This window comes from Delphinus delphis, chromosome 3 (genome assembly GCF_949987515.2).
Source record: "Delphinus delphis chromosome 3, mDelDel1.2, whole genome shotgun sequence".
Taxonomy (NCBI): Eukaryota; Metazoa; Chordata; class Mammalia; order Artiodactyla; family Delphinidae; genus Delphinus; species Delphinus delphis.
The window spans coordinates 10851549-10874122 of record NC_082685.1 but is presented as its reverse complement, the minus strand read 5'-3'; the positions used below and the strand labels follow the sequence as shown (position 1 = coordinate 10874122).

General features: G+C 47.0%; 1 protein-coding gene across 2 annotated transcripts in view; it reads right to left on the bottom strand.

Annotated features, from left to right (window-relative positions):
* The window catches only part of CACNA1A (calcium voltage-gated channel subunit alpha1 A), a 237288-nt gene that overhangs the window by 103079 nt on the left and 111635 nt on the right, over positions 1-22574 (bottom strand). For both annotated transcript variants that reach the window (XM_060007880.1, XM_060007879.1), the window contains exons 5-7: positions 19749-19901; positions 15775-15968; positions 994-1097 (exon numbers count right to left, since the gene is read on the bottom strand). In XM_060007880.1, the coding sequence (XP_059863863.1) occupies positions 994-1097; positions 15775-15968; positions 19749-19901 (451 nt within the window). The remainder of the gene's footprint in view (positions 1-993; positions 1098-15774; positions 15969-19748; positions 19902-22574) is intronic.

Sequence of the window (22574 nt, the reverse complement as noted above, 5' to 3'; positions counted from 1 at the left end):
CAAGAGGAATCAGGTCTTCTGACAGAAGATCAGAATATTACAGGAGTGGGTATTTCTGCCAGCTTCCCACATGTCCCAACAACGGCACCCAGTTAGAGAAAAACAAAACAAAACCGTAAACCATGCCATGCCAACCACTGCTGGCTGCATACCCCATTCTCATTCTCTGTACTCCTGGCTAAAGAATAGTTGCGTCCCTCTCTTAAATTACGTTAATGACACATGAGCTGAAGATTTCTGCAGCAGCCTCACTTCTGTGATATAGGACTTTTCCAGTTTCCCTTCTTCCTCTTCCTGTCTGGAATGTGAGATGCCTATCTTGTGAGCATGAAGCAGCTATCCTGAGACCATGAAGCATCCACGAGACCGGAAGCCTCCAAAAGCATGTCAGAGTGGAAAGCTAGAAGACGCTGGGGTCCATCATGGCACCATGGAGCCACCAAACCAGTCCCCAGACTTCTTGTAGTGAGAAAAATGAAACTCACTTATGGTTAAGCCAGAAAAACAATCTTGGGGGTAGGGGACAATGCGTGTCATGAAAATGCATGGTTGATTGTATGCTACGATTTTATATTTGGAAAATAGGGGAGGGGGGAACCCAACCTATTGTTTCTTTAACACAGTGTAGATTATAGAAATTAAAGCTCTATAGACTTTTCTTGTGTTTTGGGTTGTGGGCCTGAAAATTTTGAGAAAACCTTCCAAGTGAGAGGTCTAAATTACAAAGAGGCTTCCCGCCCCCTGGGCGGAGGTAGCTCAGTGCCAGCAGCACAGCTTGGTGAGTGAAGGCTGGGCTGGATTTCACCTCCCATGAGTCCCTTCACTGGGTGCCTCCAGCAGTGCACAACTTATGCACCTGTACATGGCTTGCTGATAACTGTCTAATAACCCAAAGCAATAGAAGAGGCCTATTCTCTGCCTGGAGAATGATGGCCTCTTCCTGGGAAAAAGATGGTGAGGGGGAGTGGGATGGGGGGAGTAGCAGAGACTTACCCAGACAGCACACCCAGCACGAGGTTCAGCATAAAAAAGGAGCCGATGATGATGAGGGGGATGAAGTACAACCAGTTCCAAGTGTTCCCTGAGGCATCGTTGCTCTATGGGGGGGGGGGTGAGGAAGGAAAGCAGGTGAGCACTGAGTGGGACTCAGGTATGACCTGACAGGTGAAGGAAGGGGGAACTCTTGTTCTCCTGGGACTGTGTCCTCAAATGTCCTTGGCCTGTGGAGTCCTAGAGCTCTGGTAGCCCAGAGAGGGAGAGAGAGCACAGGATCAACCAGTGGGGGAGACTCCAGAGGTACCACTAGAAGGACAAAGCCCCCTCCTAATCATGTAGTCCTCACAGGACCAGAAACCAGCATGAAACTCAGGAGGACTCCACAGATCAAACTCCAGGAGGAGAAGGTAAAAAAGCTCATTGAAATGTAGAAATGAACCCCCAGTTCCCTCCCTTCTCCCCCAAACAGTCATGATGGCAGGGTCTGATAATCAGGTTAAATCACCAAGCCAGACGGCAGGGCCGTGAACCTTTTCCTTAAGTGTCTCCCTCCTCTATTGCCTGCAGCCTCAATGTCAACCACAGAAAAATTCCCAGAAATGCCCAGGTCAATTTTCAAGGGGAAGAAGTCCACAAATAGAACATTCTTCTCTGGGAGAACAGAACACTGTGCCAATAAGTGAGAGGAGGGGAAGAAAATCAAGAATAGAGAAAGAAAGAAAGAAAAAAAACCCCTAGCACTTAAAGAGTACTTATTTGTGCTGGACACTCCTCTAAGCATATTACCTACATTGGCTTATTTACTTGTTTAATTCCCATGATGTCCCTATGTTATTGTCATGCACTGAGGAAACAGGCCCAGAAAGACAAAATTGCCAGCATGAGGTCACAGAGCTAGACAGTGGTGGACATGGGATTTGAACCAGGGGGCCAGGACCCAGAGCCTGTGGACTTAATCTCTGTGCTGGGGAAGGCTTCTGGTGGTCCATCAGCTCTATGGCATCTGCAGAATGTGTGTGTGTGTGTGTGTGTGGGCGGGGGCAGATGTGGCTTTAAAAGCTCACCTTTAAAAGCACTTTCAGTGCTACTGCTGCCCTGCAGAAAGGCTAAAATGAGAACGACTGACACTGGTGCTGTGAATCTGTGGAGGAACTGGAACTGTCTCATGCTGCCAATGGGAGGGTAACATGGTGTATGTGTTTCTTGTGGCTGCTGTAATAAAGAACCACCAAGTGGGTGACTTAAAACAACAGAAATTTATTGGTTCACAGTTCTGGAGGCTAGAAATCCAAGATCAGGGTAGCAGCAGTGTTGGTTCCTTCCGGAGGCTCTGAGGGAGCATATGCCTCTCCCCTGGTATCTGGGGGTTTGCTGACAATCTTTGGTGGTTCTTTGGCTTGTAGATGCATCACCCTGATTTCTGCCTTCATCAACACATGACTTTCTTCCTGAGTGCATGTCTTTCTCTGTGTCCAAATTTCCCCTTTCTATAGGGACACCAGTCATATTGGATTAGGGCCCATCCTAATGACCTTATCTTAACTAATTACTCCTGCAATGATCCCATTTCCAAGTAAAGTCACATTCTGAGGTACTAGGAGTTAGGGCTTCAACACGTGCATTTTGGAAGGGACACAATTCAATCCATAATAGATGGTACAACCACTTTGAAAAATGGGTTGGGAATTTCTACGAAAATTAAATCAGGCACCTTCACTATGTCATGAACATTACATTCCGGGGATGTTATCCAACAGAAATGTGAACCTGTGTATGCCAAAGACACATGCAAGAATGTTCATAGTGGTGATCTTCATAACAGTTCCAAACTGGAAACAAACTGAACCCTTCTCAACAGGAGGGAAGATAAATGGAATATTGTGCAATGAACGACTGCCATCCACCACATGAAACTTTACAGACTTAGCATCAAGCAAAAGAAGCCAGACAGAAAAGAGCATATACGTAAGATTCCATGCATGCAAAATACAAAAAACAGGCAAATGAGTTGATGATGTTTCAGGTCCAGATGGAGTATCCTTTGGGGAGGGTAGTGACTCTGGAGGGAACACGAGGGGGACCTTCTGGGGCTGAGAAGGTTCTGTTTCCTGATCGATCTGGGTGCTGGTTACACATGTGTGTTCAGTTTGTAAAAATTCATCAGATGTGATCTGTGAAGTGTCCTATATGTGTATTTTACTTGAACCAAGAAAAAGTTTTTTGTTTTTTTTTTAAAGAAAGTCAACTTTACCTTAAAAAGCAAGGAAATTCTGACACATGCTACAACATGGATGAACCTTGAGGACATTATGCTAAATGAAATAAGCCAGACACAAAAGGACGAAAACTGTATGATTCCACTTATATGAGGTTCCCAGAGTTGTCAAGTTCACAGAGACAGAAAGTAGAATGGTGGGCAGGGGATGGGGGAGGGGGACGGAGGGTTAGTGTTTAACGGGGACAGAGTTACAGTTTTGCAAGATGAAAAAGTTCTGGAGATGGATGGTGGTGACAGCTGCACAACAAAGTGAATGCACTTAATGCCAATGAACAGGACAGCTAAAAATGGTTTAGATGGTAAATGTTAGGTTATGTTTATTTTACCACAATAATTAAAAAAAAAGAAAACAAACCAACCCAAAAAGCCAACTTCCATGATGGACACAGACAGGTTCAGGGGACAATGAATATGCCAGTCCCCTGCTCACACCCTTGTTCTAACAGAGTTCCAATGCTTTGCTTCTTGGAGGTTCTGGAAGAAAGAAAAGGGTCAGCAGAACAGGGGTGGACAGAAGGCAGGACTGGCTTTGTGCTTTCCCCTCTGATGATGCTGCTGTGGCTGACGTCTTTTCGCTACCATTTCTTAGGGCTAACTATAGCCCAGGGAGAGAAAGCCTGCACCGGCCAACAGAAGAAAAAAGTCTGGCTATCTCAGGAAGCAGGTTTGGGATGGAGACGGAGCAGTGGGTGGGTGGGGGAAGAGGGGCAGGACTGAACGGGGAGAAATGGCTGAGGCCCTTGGTACCAAGGCAGCCCCTCCACCCCAGGATCTGCCCACACCCCAGCTCCCTGATATGTTTAGAACCACCTGGCCCCATGATGCTGCCCGGCATAAAAGACACTCACAGTGCCAGGTCCTCAGCCTACTTGAGCTCATTTAATCCTCTCACAAAGGGTGGTATGTAATCCTCCCCATCTTCCCGGGTGAGGAAACCTAGGCACATAGAGGTAAAGTCCCATGCCCAAGGTCCCTGTCGTGGGCTGCATTGTATCCCTCCTAAAAGATATGTTGAGGGACTTCACTGGAGGTCCAGTGGTTAAGACTCCATGCTCTCAATGCAGGGGGCACAGATTCAATCCCTGGTCAGGGAACTATGATCCCACATGCTGCATGGCACGCCCCACCCCCCAAAAAAAGATATGTTGAAATCCTAACCTCCAGTACCTTTCAATGTGACCCTATTTGGAAACAGGGTCTTTGCAGCTGCCATTAAGTTAAGAAGAAGTCACGATCGTGGGCCCTAGTCCACTATGACTGGTGTCCTTTTAAGAAGAAGAAGTAACAGGTGAAGACAGGGACACACAGGGGAGAGGACAGCCATGTGACAATGGAGGCAGAGATTGGAGGGACACAGCTGCAAGTCAAGGAGTGCTGAGGGCTGACAGTCACCACCAGAAGTCAGGAAGAGGCAAGAAAGAATTCTACCCAGAGTCTCAGAGGGAGTATAACCCTGCTGACACCTTGATTTTGGACTCTGACCTCTAGAACTGTGAGAGAATACATTTTTGTCGTTTTAAGCCATCCAGTTGTGGTACTTGGTGATGTCAGCCACAGACAAAGAACACAGTAACTGAGCTACTAAATGGCAGAGGTGCCACCTCCCGACCCCATCACTTCCAGGCCCTGCTCTCCTGTCATTCTCCCCCTGGATCACTCCAGCCACATGGCCTTCCTATAGCTCCTCAAACGCACCAAGCACAGTCCCACCTCAGGGCCTTTGCACCTATTGCTTCCTCCGCCTGGAATGCTCTTCCCCCAATTTCCTACATGGCTCCCTCACCTCCTTCAGATCTCTGCTCAAAGGCCACTTTCTCGGGCAGGGTTTCCCTGATGGCCTTTTACAGTTGCACCTTCATTTCTAATCTCATTTCCTGCTCTATTTTTCCCTTAGCGCATCTCCTCCTCTATACTTATTTCTCCTGCTCATTGTCTGTCTCCCCACTGTCAATTCCATATGGAGCAGGGACATTGTGCTTTTTTCCCACTGCCATATTCCCTATCACAATGCCAGGCATGCACGCAGTGTCCAATAAATGTTTGTTGAATGACTGAATGAGAGGTGGCTCCCCACACAGCCCACATCCTCCACCCCAAGCTGTGCTCCCTTCTCCCTCCTCTCTCCTTCTTCCTCCCTTGTCTTGATTTTCCCTCCCTGGGGACTGGGGTTCTGTTGCCTGATTTTAGAGATGCTTGTTCTCTTTCCAGTCCAGCCCAAATGACTCAGTTCCATGCTGTGGATCCAACAACTCACAGAGAAGAAGCTGGCAGAGGGTTGGGTGCAGTTTTTGATCAGTAGGTGGGCTTCCTGGGGTTTGCTCAGGAGAAAAATGAGAAATATATTTCCCAAGCCGAAAGACTGGAGCTTCCTTGGCCGTTCTGTGATAGCACAGAATGTGGGGGACATCAACCTCCCATCCCGGGTCTTACATCCTTTGGCAGTTCAGGTTAAGCGTGGGTGTGCTCATGAGTCTGGATGTGGGGAGGAGGGAAATTGCTTGCTTGTCAAAGTCATTAACACCAGAAAGATACACTTGCAAGATCGCCTTGTCTCTCTTCCCAAGGCTCAAAGAGTTCCACTGCCTGCAACGCTATTCTTCATTAGTGCTGTCACTAAATATTTCCTGAGATACGGCAAGGTGGCCCGTCCCTGTCTCCCTGTGGTTGGCTGAGGGTCATATGATGAGTGCTGGCCAATGAGGAGCGAGTGGAAATACCTAAGTCACTTTTGGACCAGAGCACTGAACTGCCAGTGTGGGACCCTCCAGGGCTTTCTTTCCTTTTGGAATACCAACTGGTAATGTTCTAGGTGCTGGTTGCTCCATTAGCTAGGTCCCAAGTGACTCTGCTGAGTATAGCTCCCTTCTTCCTCACTGCCAACCTGCACTGGACATGTAGCACGAACCAGAAAAGACATTTGTTGTTAAAATCACAGTGACATTGGAGAATGTTTGTTACCGCAGCATAACCTAGATTTCCTGATTGATACACCCAGATATTTCCTTGGTTCACTCCTTTATCTCCTTTAGATTTCTCTCAAATATCACTTTCTCACTGACTTTTATATGGCTCTCAGGAGGCAGATGGGGGAAAAGAATGTTTCCTGTATATCTGACAGAGAAATTAAGGTTCAAGATTACAATGAGCTGGTTGTCCTCTGAGCCTCTGTTTGGAGACAGTTTCTCCTACATCTTGACTTGGTTGATTCCATCTCATCACTCAGCCTTTCATTCTACTGTGCCCCCTCTCGGAGAAGCCTTCCAGCCAAAAAGGGCTTGCCCCTCCTCACAGCACAGACAGAACTCTCATTCACTTCCAAGCAGGTTTTGCTTTCTGAATCATTTTGTCAATATATTCATTTGCATTTCAAGTCCCTGTGGGCGGATTGTTTAAATAATAACAATGACAGGGAAATGTATTTATCCCAAGTCCCAACGATCAGGCTGTTTCCCTGGGAAACGAAGAGGCAGGTGGGACAACAATGGTCACTTTAGTAGAGCCCGTTTGAGCTGACAACCAACACCCCTTGATTCCCAGAATCTCCAGTGGATGGGGAAACTGAGGCTGAGGGAGATGATCTGCCTGGCTCACACAGGGTGCGGATGGCACAGCTGGGGCTAGACCCAGCATTCTGGCTTGTATCCCTCAGATTTTTTTTTTCTACCTCACTCCTTCACTGCACTTACACAGTACTTTCTGTTTATAACAATTGGCCCATGAGAGCCTTAAAGGAGAGGGAAAATACTGATTCACCCCCACACTGTTGGTACCTAGCATGATGCCTGGCGCTTAGCAAGCATTCGATACTCATCAAACAAATGGCTGAGTCTCAGTAAAACCCTGAAGTGCCTTCTGTTTTGTGGCTTATTTTCCTCTAATTTTTTTGAGCATGGTTCAGTCAGAAAAAGTATAGAAGATGTAAAAAAACAACAAACCTCGGCTCAAGAGAACACCCAACTCCCCAGCATAAGGGATAAAAAAAAATGTGAAACAGCCAAAGCCCTACAGTGGCCATGAGGGAGGTCGTATGTCTGTCCCAGTTTGTCCCTGTTATTAAATCATGCGACGCCTGTTCATTATTTTTTGAGTTCTCCTTTCCCCATTCACTCTCAAAATTATCCTGGTTTGGGCAGCGAATTATATGGTCTTTCTGCCTCTGAGGTCTCCTGTCACCTCCCCTGGCCTCTTCAGCTCCCTTGTTCACCCTCACTCCCTCACTTCCAGCCACATGGGCTCCTCACAAATGTCAGAACCACTCCTGCCTTAGGGCCTTTGCACTGGCTGTCCTATCCACCTGGGTCTCTCTTGCCTGACATACCTACATGGCTGTCCCTCACCTCTTTCAGGTCTTATTAGAAGAACGTCAACCTCTCACCTTGAGGATCCACAGCCCCTCTACTGCTTTTTCACCTGAGCTTTCATCACCCTCTTACCCAGGAGTGGACAAACCACCACCCATGCATGCCACCTGTTTTTGTAAATTAAGGTTTGTCGGCACACAGCCATGCCCATTCATTATGTATCTTCCCTGTGGATGCTTTTGAGCTACGAAAGCAGATTGAGTAGTTGTGACAGAGACGGCATGGCCCACAAAGCCTAAAATATTTAAGATTCTGCCATATATATAAAATTTTCTTAATTATCTTGTTGGCTGCCTGCTTCTCCCACCAAAACGTCAACTCCCCCCAAACAGGGATTTTTTTGTCTCTTCCATTTGCTGCATATCCTTGGTGCCTAGAACGTTGCCTTCATGCAGTACACATTCAATGAATGTTAGTTGAATGAATGTGTGATCTAAAGTCCCCCAGATCTGATGCTTTGATGTTGGCCAAAATAAACATCTATGAAGTATACAAGGGCTTAGGTCAAAGATCAGTTTCAACCATTAGTGACCATTTGTCAAGGGACTTGCATTTATAATCATCAACTAAGCACAGTTTTACCATTTTCTTAATTGCCATTAAGTGAGGAATAGAAAGAGAGAGTAAGAGAAACACACAGAGAAAAGCACAGAGAGGTGGGGGAGAGAGAGGAATAAAGAGGCGAAGAAAGGAAGGAGGAGAGAGAAAGAGAGAGAGACAGGAAGAAACAGAGAGAGACAGAGAGACCAAGAATTAAGAGACACAAAGACAGAGACGGGAAAAAAACAGAGAAGGTGAGAATCATAGAGGGAGGGAGGGAGTGTAACGGTTAGTGCCCAGTGCTGGGTTCAAATCCTGACTTCACTACCCTTGACTAGGGGATCTTGGCAGGTCACTGCATCCCTGTGAGCCTCAGTTTCCTCATCTGGAAGATGGACCTAAAAATATTTCCCCTCATGAGGTTGTTTTATGGATCAGTTGATGATACAAGGAGGATGTAGGGATGCAGCAGGCTCTCAGCGAATGGTGTACAGGTCCTGCCAGGGCCCCAGACTCTTCCTCTCCCCACCCTGGTAGCAACTAAGAGAGGGCAAGTCCCATCGCCCACACTGCACCCCCAGGCCGTTTTGGCTCATTCAGTGAGAAGCATGTTGGGTATGTCCTCTGTGTGGGGTGGAGGTGATTTCTGATTTTTTTTTTTTGTTTTTGAGTCACGCATGCACATATGGTGAGGGGGTCCTTGTGAAATAAGGCTGCCTGTTGCTCAAGCAATACACAGAGCCACCAACTTTTGTCTCCAGCAAGTGGCTCCAGTGCAGCCCTCCTGGGCTTCCCCATGCCGCCCCCTTGAGCTCAGAGAGCCAGTCCTCCATCCTGTTTGCCATGGGAGGTAGCAAATAGCAGATGCTGAGGGAACTGGTGTTGAGTCAGAGCTGGATTCCAACCTTAACTCCCTGTGTGTGGCCTTGGCCCTCAGTTTCCTCATCTGTAAAATGGGACTATTTAAGGTTCTACCTTAGAAGGTTACCATCAAGGAGTCACAGGCTGGTGCACAGAGAAACATCCAGAATAGTGCGGTACAGAGGAAATAGCTGATAGCCCATTAGGATTCCAGAAGGCTGCCCACATCCAATGTGGGCCCCAGGCCCAGGAATGGGCACAGGAGCCCTCTGGGTCCTTCAGAGGTCCAGGACAAGGGTAGAGCTCAGCTCTGTTGACTGAGGCTCATTTTATGGCAGTTAGACATGACTCGGACCACACTTCTGGCAGAGAATTTCAATATATTTGCCTTTGTGGTCTTTGGGCTTGGATAAGCACTCACCCCACTACAAAATCATAATGTGGGCAGGTCCACCATGCCCAGGGATGCCTCAATGCCCCATCTTCAAGGATCCCTGGTCTTCTAGAGCAGAGTTTCTCCACAGTGGCACTCTTGACATTTTGGATTGGGTAACTTGTGGTGGGGGCTGAGCCAGACACGGACAGCGAGAATTTCAGTTACTTGCTAACCTCCTCGGAGGGTTTTCCTAGCCAAGCAACCACAGAAATCACTGTGAGATTCCCTCAGGCTCAACTGGGATGGGAATCCTTGGGGAGTCTGTGAATTTGCATGGAAAAAAGTTAATCCTTCACTTCCCCTAATTTCCACCAGAAAGTGGGGCATTTTCTTCCATTACCAGGGGAGGCAGCAAACTGCAACAGTGTGGGCAGAACCGGTGATGCCCCTCACCCACAGAAATCACATGTCGTTCCCAGATATCCCACAAAATCTTTTAGCTTCAACACTCCCATGAAATTATGGGGGTCATCTGACTCATTGCCAGGTCCTGTTGGCAATGTGTTATAAACACTAAAATGACGTCACCCATCTGTTTTTAACAATATTTTTATAACAATTTCAGTACATTTGTCTTCCTTCACCATCTCCAGTCTTTTCATTTATTAGACTTTAAAAATCATGACACTGACAAAGGGGTCTGTGGCTCAACAAGGTTTAAAATTCTTTCAGGTGGATTCTCTTTGCTTCCAATCTTCCATCTTTCTGCCCCAGACTTAGTGAGAGTTTTAAGAAGTTCCTCCTTTGAAAATTAACTGCCCTCCTTCCTGCCCGCCCTTCCTCTCTCCCTCCCTCTCTTTCCCTCTCTCAACCCCCCACCTCTCTCCCCCTCTCCACCAATATCTATTTCTCTGGGTTCAGCTCAGAGCACAGGGAAGAGGAATGCAGAGCTCGCAGGCTGGTACTGCCATTTCCTGTCTGGCCACCTCCGGCAACTTTCTCGACCAGAGTCTTATTTGTAACATGGGTGACAGTAATCTCTCCTTCACCAGTTATTTATAGACTTTATTTGGGTTTGCCCCCGTTTCAGGATCCCATGCAGGATCCACCGTTTCATTTAGTCCTCACACCTCCTTAGGCTCCTCTGGTCTGGGTCAGTTTCTCAGTCTTTCCTTGTTTGTCACGACCTTGACTGTCTTGAAGAGAACTGCTCAGGTATCCTGCAAGAACGCCCTCCAATCTGGGTTTGTCTGATGTTTTGCCTACGATTATGGGGTTATGAGTCTTTGAGAAGAAAACCCCGGAGGTGAGGTTCCCTCCTCATCATAGGAAATCAAAGATCCTATGATCACACATCCACTGGGATGTCAAAAGTTGTCACTTGGTTAAGGTGGTGTCTTCTAGGTTTCTCCACTGTGAAATGATATATGTCCTTTCCTTATGTTTTTCTTTAGAAGTGAGTCACTAAGTCCAGCCCATCCTCAAACTGGGGGTGGGGGAAAGATTAAACTCCATTCTTGGAGGGGGACTGTCTATATATACTAAATGGAATTCTTTTGTAGGGAAGATTTGTCTCTTCTTCACTTATTTTGTTTATTTAATAATAAAGCAATAAAATGACCATTTATTATTGTTATGTCAATCAATAAGTAATTTATATATTTTGACGTGGACTCTCTCTGGACAGGTAATATAAGATAAAAACACCCAGCATACAATGGGCACCCAGAAAATGCTCTTTTTCCTGTCCTTCCTCCCCATCTCCTGGTCTACGAGTAACCAAAAATCTTTTTCCTCCTAAACTCTTAGCAAGACAAGTTTAAATGCACTCCCTGATTATAAAAGTAAATTATGAAACTACTATACATAAAATAGATAAGCAACAAGGATTTACTGTATAGCACAGGGAATTGTATTCAATATTTTGTAATAACCTAAAATGGAATATAATCTGCAAAAAAATAACTGAATTACTATGCTATACCTCTGAAACTAATGCAATATTGTAAATCAACTATCCTTCAATTAAAAAAAAGAGGATAAAAGTAAATTGTGCTCATTGTAGAAAATTTTGACAATATAGAGAAGTATCAAGAAGATAAAGATTCCCAAATCCCACTACCTAAAGGCCATCTTGGTACAGCGGACTCCAGTCTTTTTTCCTTATATTTTCAAAATTACACACTTGAGATTATAAGGTTCTACGGACTGAATGGTGTCCCTTCTCCAACCCGATTCATGTGTTGAAGCCCTAATCCCCGATGTAATGGCATTTGGAGATGGGGCCTTTGGGAGGTGATTAGGGTTACAGGAGGTCATGAGAGTGGGGCCCGCATGATGAGATTAGTGTCCTTGTAAAAGTCACTAATCCCAGAGAGCTTGCTCTCTCTCTCTGTCTGCCCTCACCATGTGAGGACACAGTGAGAAGGCAGCCGTCTGCAAGCCAGGAAGAGAGCCCTCACCAGAACCGGACCACGCTGACACCCTGATCTCAGACTTCCAGCCTCCAGAACTGTGAGAAAGTACATTTCTACTGTCTAAGCTGCCCAGTCTACGGTGTTTTGTAATATCAGCCGGAGGTGACTAAGACATAAGGCTTATCTCACCTTGATTCTTTTTTTAAAATCAGTCCCCCCCCCAACTTGTCATTATATGGTGAGCATTTCCCCGCATCCTTAAATATTCTCCCAACAGATGATTTTTAATGACATGATACTCCATCATATGGAGGGACCATACGGTATTTAACCAGTTGCTTCCAGTTTTGTTCTATTTTTACAAATAACGCTGGGGTGCACATCCCGATATAAATCTTCGACAGGGGTGCTGATTAGTTAAGGTTAGGCTTTTTCTAAAAGGCACTTTAACCAGGAAGCCAAGTGGGAAAGAAAAGAGACAAATTGAAAAGGGAAAAACCTGGACGGGGCCCCAGCACACCGTGTAGGCGAGCTGCTGTTCCCTTTGCCAAGAACGCTCTTCCCCCAAACATCTGCCTGGCTCTCTCCATCTCTATGGAAATGTCACCTCCTCTGAGGAGCCTTCCCTCATTGCCTGACCTAAACTAGCCCCCACACCCCAACACCTGTCCTTTTATCCTGCTGTTGTCCTCATAGGATGACACAGGTCATGTCACCACGTCCCACATTATGTATTTGCTTAACGTCTATCTTCCACTTTCTGAGTAGTTTATTATTTATAATGTTTATTGGTCACATCTGTCTCCCCTACAAGGATGGGGATTTTTGTCTGTCTTCTTCATTGTGTTGTCCCTGATCACCTGATCATTTCCCGGCACACAGTAGGCACTCAATAAGTAATTATGGAATAAACAAATGGGTTTCAATGATACTGAGAAAAGAAATGAGATGTTGGGATCATAAAGCACTGCCCACCCAGCTGGACGACATCCATCTGGCATCTGTGCCTGTGGATTCTAAGATGCTTGGAGCAGGTGCTTCTGGACCCTTCCCATGGATCTCACCTGATAGTGGATGGTGAGGTCATGCTCATGGGCTTGGCTCTAGCACAAGCATAAAAGGACAGATAGTCCAGACACTGTGCCTGCCTGTGGCTGGATGGAGCTAAGGGAGTCCTAGGGCAGGCCTTGCAAATGGCAGAGCACAAGGGCAGGACCCAAATGAGTCTGGAAAAGCAATAGCTCTGTCCTTGTCAGCAGAAACTCAAAGATGCCACTTAGCCCCTGCCCTTAGCAATGAGTTGTCCTAGTGGTCGTGTTTCAGGGTGGGGGGGAGGTTGTCTTAATTTAGGAAGCCCCAGACAAGGGTTCAGGTGCAAGCACTTCATTTGGGAGATGTTATGAATTGAATTACGTCCCCACCACCCCTGCCCCACCAAGATCTGTTGAAGTCCTAACTTCCAGGACCTCAGAATGTGACCTTATTTAGAAATGGGGTTGCTGCCGATGTAATTAGTTAAGATGACGTTGTACTGGAGTAGGGTGGGCCCTAAGCCAACACGACCAGGGTCCTTATAAGAATATGGCCATGTGAAGATGGGGTATTCGAGTGGACAACAGATAATCTATAAGCCAAAGAATGCCAAGGATTGCTGGCAGCCCCCAGAAGCTGGAAGAGACAAGGAAGTATTCTCCCCGAGAACCTTTGGAGGGAGCCTGGCCCTGCTGACACCTTCTGGCCTCCATACTGTGAGGTAATAAATGTCTGTTGTTTTAAGCCACCCGGTTTGTGGTAATTTATCACTGCTCTAGGCTCGCATCAGGCTCAAGTGGGACCCAATGGCTCACTCCACTTCTTCAGGCGCTGCTGGAGTTTTCACACTGAAAAATTCATTTACATTTTTTAAAAGCAGTGCCCTTTGGGGTGGAAAATTTGGCCTACAAATTTGGACCATGCACTGTTCTAAATCTTCACATATATTCACCTCACTCAGTCCTTGTGCCCTGTGAGGTAGGACTGTGCTTCTCCTCATTTTGCACACATGGAAATGGAGGCACAGAGAGCCCAAGTGACTTGTCCAAGGTTGCACAGCAAGGAAGTGGTGGAGTCGGGAGGGGAACCCAAGCAGCCTGATGCCTGACTCTGTTCTCTCAACTGTTTCCCCCGAGTTTGCTTCCCCCAAGGTGATTCAGCTCTAAGCTTCCAGGGCAAATATCCCCTAAGATGATGGTGCTTACAACTATAGAACCCTCTGGAAATTCGTGTCCCAGCTCACACTTCCTCATCCACCACTGAGCTCATCTCCATTGTCTTCCTATGAACCTTGGACCCTTTTTCTGGATGTCCAATCCCATGATATAACCTGTTTCCATGTTCACACTTTACTTAGCTCCTGTTCTCCACCCCCACTCTCTGCCTAAGTTTCCTTACCTTCCTGTCTCCCAGTTCTGTTTCACTCCCAGGAGGGTTCATATCCCTCTGAAGCCTCCTCTTGCAATAGCCTTGTAAAGAAAAAAAAACCTAGGGACTTCCCTGGTGGTGCAGTGGTTAAGAATCTGCCTGCCAGTGCAGGGGACACGGGTTTGAGCCCTGGTCCGGGAAGATCCCACATGCTGCGGAACAACTAAACCTGTGCACCACAACTACTGAGCCTGCGCTCTAGAGCCCGCGAGCCACAACTACTGAAGCCTGCATGCCTAGAGCCCATGCTCCGCAACGAGGGAAGCCACCGCGATGAGAAGCCCAGGCACCGCAACGAAGAGTAGCTCCAGCTCGCCACAACTAGAGAAAGCCTGCACGCAGCAACGAAGACCCGATGCAGCCAAAAATAAATAAATAAATAGAATAAAAAAAAAAAAGAAAAGGAAAAAACCTAGAGCCCAAGCAAGCTTTGGCCAACTGGGTGTAGCCTTTAGCCCAAGCTCTTTGCAGGTCAGGGCCAAGAAAGAGCCTGAGCATCTCAAATCTGCTGTCTGTTCCTAGAGATGCTATGCAGGATGGAAGGGGGGGGGGGCAGGTAGGAGTGTACATCTTTTCTGACCTGAACTTAACATTTTCAAGACCTAGGACAAGAGTACCAACTGAGGCCCATATATATGTGTAAATATTTAAAAGCTCCTAAATAAAATGTGCTGTATGTGTCTCCTTTACAAACACACCTTCATAAGCACTTGGAAGGTCAGTCTGGAATTTAGAATCTGGATGTCTGCACTGGATAATGGCGTGGGGACAGGCTTCCCTGCCCCTTGACCATGGCCTGCCACCTGGAGGCAGGGGAGGGGGTGCTCCACACACACATGCATGGACACACCACCTTGCATGTCCAAACTGCAGCCACATCTGTGCCAACAGCCACCCCAAGGACACCCTTGGCCCTCAGGGGATACAAATGGGTGGTGTAGTCAGAGAACAGACCCATGGAAGAATCTCATGCAAGTCCATGGAATCTGGGCTTGGGGAGGGAATTCTAGGATCTAAGATGACTCAAAATGTGATCTAGAAAGTGGAGTGGTGGTGGCACTAGCTCCTGGTAGACATTTCCTGTCAGCCCCATAGGGAGGGGCATGGCTGGAGGAGGGCCAGTGAGGGCTCCAGTGCAGAGCCCCTTTGCATAGGTGCTCAAGGACACTTCTCTATCTCTCATCTATGTTGGTTTTTAACTTACACAACCTTTACATATTCAAAAATCTAAAATTATATTTAAAAACTTGTGCAATTAAAAATTATTCAGCATCTGTGTGCCCTCTAGATCTCCATCTCCCGAGGGCCCTTCTCTACTTAGAGTTCTGAGGACAACACTCCCATATCCTCAAAGGACTGAGCCTCAGGCCGGCTCTCCTGGGGCCGTGTTGAGTTGTCCTTCGGCTGCCTCCCCGGCTCAGGTTCCCTCCACTGCAGCCTCAGGAGTTGGCTGGTCCTGGCTCTCCACGACCCCTTGTCACTTACGTTGTAGAGGAGGTCAGTCCACCCTTCCATGGTGATGCACTGGAAAACAGTCAGCACTGCAAAGAGGATGTTGTCGAACTGAGTGATCCCATTGTTGGGCCCTTCCCAGTAGGGCTGACATTTGGTCCCATTGGGGCAGGTGCGGGCAGGTTCCTCTGTCCCACACGGAGCTGGAGACTCACCCTGAATGTCATCTATGAAAGGGAAGGGGAGAAAAATCAGGGGAAAGGGCCGGCAAAACCAGCTCTGAGAAACAGGAGCCAGCGAAGATTCAATGCTGTTGAAGAAAAATGGCCATTGAGATGAATTTATCAGTCTTTTTCCAAAAAGCAAAGTGTTTGGCTTTGTTGACCTATTCATTGTTTTCCATTTCATTAATTTCTTCTCTAAGCGTTGTTCCTTTTTTGTTCTTTTCCTCGACTTTTGGGATGAGTTAATGTTCCTTAAGGCTATAAACTACTCTTTAAATACAGCTTTAACTGCATCTCACAAATTCTGTCATGCATTAGTATCATTATTGTTCAAGTAAAATAGTTAGCAATTTCCATTATTATTTCTTCTTTGACTCCTGGATAACCAGGAAGCACTAAAAATTTGTCATATATCTATAAAAATAGAATAATATAATGAATTCCCCTGTACCTATCATCAATTTCAACATTTATCAACTCAGGGCTAATCTTGTTTCATCCACATCCCCTCCCCATACTAAAATATTTTACCTTGCCACTAAAATATTCTTAAAGCAAATCTCAGACATCCTACCATTGCATCCACAACTAAGAAGCATGTCTCCTAATTTCCAAAAACTTTGATTTCCAGCTTAATTGCGCTGTGGTCAGAGGATATGTTTTGTATTATTCTGCCCTTTGAAATCTGTCGACATGCACTTTAAGGTCCCCAATACAGTCAGTTTTGGTAACTGTGCTGTGTGCATTTTGAGGTGGTTGGGGGCAGTGTTCTCCAGACTTCCATTAGGACAAATTTGTCAATTGTGTTGTGTTATTCTTCTGTAGCCTGACTCATTTTTTTTTCTTGAGATGTATTGGGCTCAGGGAGCTGTTCTGGGGGAGTTAGGGGAGCACAGAATATCCCAGGCTTTTCCCCATTGGACCAGAGCCGCGGATATGAGGGAATTCTATCCAGTGAACGATACTTTTGAAGGTTTTCAGACAGTGACACTGTCCGACAAAAAATCAAACAGCTGAGTGTGTAAACTCAAGCTCCCACAAAACAAAAATATATCTCAATGTGATATATTTATATATAGGCTATATATAGCCTACATACAGGCTTTGCAGCCCATCCTTAACCTCCACTTAGTAAGCAACAGAGTGAAATAAACCAACATAGAATGCATGAATCTTATTGGCCTTTGAAACTCCGGTTAAATAGAAACTCTAGGTCCTGCAAAATGACATTTACCACCTCAGAAGGGACACCTACTACTCAAGAAGCGATGACACATCGGCCACTATTTTAAGTTGTGGGAAACCCCTTCCCCACTCAGGCCAGATTTGGTACAGGGGCTATTATTTAATGAATACAGATTGGAAGGCAAAATCTTTTAAACATAAGGCTCAGGGCAAGGGGGAAAATTCCATGGGTTCCTGTAATGAATGAGAACCATTGTTTGTTGGGAAGGTCACCTCTGTCCAAAACCTTCTCCATTTCCACCTTGTGTCCAAGTCTGGCTCAATACCTATCCACCACTACCCCCCGCCCCCCGCCCCCGGGTTAGCCCAGTGAACACTGGTCCCTTTCTTTCCTCAGGGCTACAAGAGCTCCCGAATGTTCACATTTGGTGAGGAGACAAAAGCAGCACAAACGTGCATTGCTATGGACTCGTTGCAGACAAGGGGTCTTGTTTCCTCAAACTATTTTGGAAGCTCTTAGAAAGGAGGACGCTTCCACTTCTCCTTGGCATTTCTCTGGGTGTTTAGCGCAGTGCTGGGCACACAAGAACCGGGTTCCTGATGATAAGGAGAACCTGTCTGCAAGGGAAAACCTGTCTGTCTTTAGCAGCTTTGCCTAGTGGTGTTCTTCATTGCGACCCGCTCCCCCCAACCCCCCACCTGCCCCCTCATCACGAAACACTCTGAGGGCTGCTTCTAGAAAAGCAACCATCCAGAGAGTCTGAGGAATTTGATTATAAATATATTTTAAAATTAACCTGCTGCCTGGGTGTCTGTTTATATCTGTCTCTTACTCACATGCCTTATATTTTTAATTGCGAGCTTTTCAGTCATCCTCCCTAAATCAAGGCCTCCTACCCTCCGGTTGCCCCGCCCACATCTGTCCCCTTAAAACCTCAATTCAGACTCAAGCCAGTCCTCTGTCCCCTTTGCTGGAGAGAGAGAGAGAAAAAGAGAAAACAACAACAACAACAAGAAACCTAGGATCCAGGAATCCTGGTTCCTTTATCTTCGGCTGATTTTTCCGAGGGGCCCTGCCCTGTATCTCTCTCTCCCTCTAGCATTTCTGCCTGGGTGACGAGGCCAGGAGCAGAAATAGCTCTGCCTCAATTAACACCTTCTTCATCGGGGAAAGAAATAATTAGGACATCCCATATTGAGCAAACTTCACAAGCCCAGGAGAGAAGGAGACGGGAGGAGCAAGAAAAAGGAGGCAATGAAAGCATCTCAAATAAACCTTCCTTACTGGGTTTTGCTACCCTCTGGGAGGTCTGGGGAGAGGGCTCTGCTACCCAGGGGTCATCGGGAAGAGAAGGTGGATGGGAAACCACTCCTGGTCAGAATCTTCTTCCTAATAAGACAGGCCTGAAATCTCTTTCCCTTCCCAACGGGCTCCCCTCTGGGCTTTAACTGTCTCAGTTCACAGTTTCTTTGACGCACGACTAGCGCTGTCATTCAGCCGGTCCACACTGAGGCGGCCCGTGGTCCAAATATTGAAATACAGGCTTCCCTCCTATTTGATTTCATTTGGTTCTTGGTCAGAGAGCAAGTAGCTAGGTTTGGATAGCAGGGGATTTAATCAAAGATGTATCTGGAAGCTATCGGGTCCTTGAATGTGTGGAGAGCATTGGACAACCACGTTGCCCCACTGCTGAGTCAGAGATGAGCACCGGGGCTGTGCCTCCCGGCCCTCCTGGATTTTCTCCTGCGCCCACCCTGCTTTCCTGATCCAGCAGCTAAGGGGTTGACGCTGGCATAGTGCCGGGAGCGGATGAGCCAAGATCCTGCTTGCGCTCTGGTTCTGACTGGCTGGTGCCAAGACTCCCAGCGGGATGTCTTCATGGCACATTCGGGGGAGACCAGAAGCCATCCTCGACTCTCTCCTCCAGGGAAAGGAGGCTTTAGAACTCAGCATGCGTTAGGGCCTGGGGTCGCTGCAAGGTAACTAGGCAGAGGCTGTGGGCACTGCGCCTACATGCTGCCGTCATTTGCCCCTACGTGCGCCCACCAAAAACACCTCTGATACGTGCTCCAGCCCAGTGTCAGGGCAGCCAGCAGTGCCAGGGCCTTAATGCCCTCCCAGGGGGCAGTCCTTGCCAATGTCGGACAGAAGTTGGTGGATAAGTAGCCAGCTCCCTCGCCCCACGTGTGGGATGGCTCTGAGCGTGACGTACGTTGTTTCCCCGAGGTGCCCAATGGAACGGAGGTCTGGTTGCCCAAGATGGTAACCTACTTGATAACACCCCCTTTACTAGATGTTTTCCCTTCCCTGTCTCACTTCTCCACTCCTCTGATGGTGCTTCCTGGGACCACTTCCCAAATAAACCACTCACCCCGAGATAGCTTCTCGGGGACCCCAATGCAATGCCCCAGCGACAACCGAGATCTCGGGGACTGTTTCACCCCCTGCCTTGCCTGCAGTGCTTTCGGGAGGAGGTTCTCCCAGCTTCCAGGAGAAAGAAGCAAACCCCTGTAGATCCCTTGCAGGAGCTTATCCCTAAGGGAGAAAAGAAAGGGGAGGAAGGTTGGGAAAAAAAATATGCTGCTGCTCGGACCTACCTGTGCCCTCTTCAAAGCAGGTGGTATGAAATTTTCCCATATAAAATTCTAACCCTATGATTGCAAAAATAAGGATTGCAAAAAATAGGAGGAGGCCGATCTGCAGCAGGGGGATCATTGCCTTCATGATCGACTTCAGGACGACTTGTAAACCTGGGGAAACACACAGAGAGAGGCTCCACAGGCCCGTGAGAAGGCACCCCCAAATCCCACCCCCAAGATGCCTCCTGAGGGAACCCAGAGCATGCAGGAGGCTGGGGACTGGGCGATAGTGAGGGAAGATAGATGGAAGACACAGAGGCTGCTCGTTATTATAATAGGAACAATTCCTCCTAATATTTTAGAGCACTTTCTTTTTTGGTTTTTTTTTGGCCGCGTTGTGCGGCTTGTGGGATCTTAGTTCCCCAAGCAGGGACTGAACCCGGGACTACGGCAGTGAAAGCTCGGAGTCCTAACCACTGGACCGCCAGGGAATTCCCCACTTTTTATCTTTAAAATATTTTTAAAAGTATTGGACGTAGGCTGTACCATTTGATGACCTTTTGGGCAAGAAAGAGGTGGAAATTCATGGCTTTCTGAGCCCTGTTCTTGGGTGTCGGGTGGCTTTCACCCAGAGCGGGGTGACTTTTTCTAACTTCTTTCCACCAAGAGAGGGCGTCTTTTCCTAATTCATACAGAGGCGCCATATACGCTAGTTGCAGCTCTGCCTGGGAAAGCAGTCAATGTCCTAGTTTCAACCCTGAGAAACCAGACATTATTTCATTGGCTTTTAGCAACAACCCCATGAGGCAGGCACACGTGTAAAATTATCCCCATTTTACAGAGGTGGGAAGCAAAGCTCAGCGGATGTCATGATTCACCTTAGGGCATGATAAATAACAGGGCCAGGATTTGAAATCCAGGTCAGAATGATGTCAAATCCTCTGTTTGTAACCACCGTTCTGTATGTTTAGGAAAGTCTATGGTTAAAATGAGGATTCAAACATATAGCTTGGGTCTTGCTTCTCGATGAGAAGAACTTCCCATGGCCCACGATTAGCACCTCCTGATGGGTGGAGACCACAGGGGGACTACGCTACTCCAAGGGGTCCAAAATGTAAGGGTGATTGATGCACGTGGCAGAGTGGCTAAGGCTCTGGACACTGTCTGAAGTTGATGTCCAGGCCAGATCTCCTTTGCTGTTGGTGGACCCTCCCTCCAGCTGCTGTGGGCATTTGCTGCTAACGGCTCCCAGATGCTCCTCTTTTCATAGTATTGCCCTTGGTTATCCAAAGCTCCTCACCTGGGAGGCTATCGCTTCCCCACCTCCCACCCCCAATAACTGACCACAGGAGTACGAAAGACCAGCCTGTTGCCTCAAGTGGGAAACAGCTCTGACGCTATTCACACTCTAGAGCTCCCTGCAGGATCCGGCTGAGACGGCATCCTTGTTCAGATTCTTCTGCTACCCCGTCCTGCTGCCCTCATTCTCTCTCTCCTGACAGCACTCCCTCCATAAAGCAAGTGCATCTGAACACCTATCTAAATCTGCTTCCAGGGAAGTTCCCATTCTGAACCTTGGTTTCTTCGTCTGTAAACGGGGATTAGAATAGCACCTCCCTCTCAGGGTTAAATGAGAGGCTTCATGCCTAGCAAAGTCCCTGGCACATCATAGGTGGTCATTAGACAAAAATTCTTATTAGTATTAGCTTTGGGATGGCCCTTGATTTAATACGACGTAGGCACCCACTGGAATCTTGCAGACACCTGAGTAGAAATGCCTTCTCTCTAACAAAAAGACCCTGCTGGTGGTTATGTAGAAAATCTTACTCTTTGAATCTGGATGGCAAGGAACCTGAAGAACGAAGCTAATGAAACGTAAAATGGTGGTAATAACAGAACCTACTTCACAGGCTTGTTGTGAGGATTAATGAGTTAAAAACATGTCACATACTTAGAACAGTGCCTGGTACACAGTAAGTGCTTATAAATAAAAATTAATAGTACAGGGAGATCATAGTAAGTGCTTATAAATAAAAAATAATAGCACAGGGAGATCAGCTCAGTGCTTTGTGACCACCTAGAGGGGGAGGATAGGGAGGGTGGGAGGGGGAGGCAGGAGGGAGGGGATATAGGGATATATGTATGCATATAGCTGATTCACTTTGTTATACAGCAGAAACTAACACAACAGTGTAAAGCAATTATACTCCAATAACGATGTTAAAAAAATAGGAATTATTATTATTATTACTACTACTACTACTGAAGCAGTAGGACAGAAAATGTCTAGCCCTGTTTTTTTTTTTCCCCAGCTGAACCTAATCCTGACCCTGTATGGTGCAGCCACCCCCAAAGGATCTGGAGTAGAAGCATCCCTGGAGGATGAGGGTATAGACTTTGGAGCTCATTGCCGTCAAGCTTTAAGAACTCAGGTGAGTCATTTGACCTTTCTGAGCCTCCACCTTTCCATCTGTGAAATGGGTTCACTGGGTGATTGTGAGGATGAACTAAGATAATACACAAAAAGCTCTTTCTGCTGTGCCCGGTACACAGTAGGCGCTCAATGAATGGTAACGGTCATTGCCACCAGTATTCCCAGGCTTGGGGTCAGACTGGCTAACTCCTAATTCTGCCATTCTCAGCCACGTGACTTTGCTCAAATTATTCAGCCGCCCTGAGCTTCAGTTTCCCCATCTGTAAAATGGAGATATCAGCATTATCGACTTCACAGGGTTGTGAGTAGGAGGACCTGGGTGGCGCTTCCCATGGCTCCTGATAGAGAAATGCTCAATAAATGGGTGCTGTGGTGATGGGTGAGGCTCCTGGCTGGCTTTCAGGAGCCCA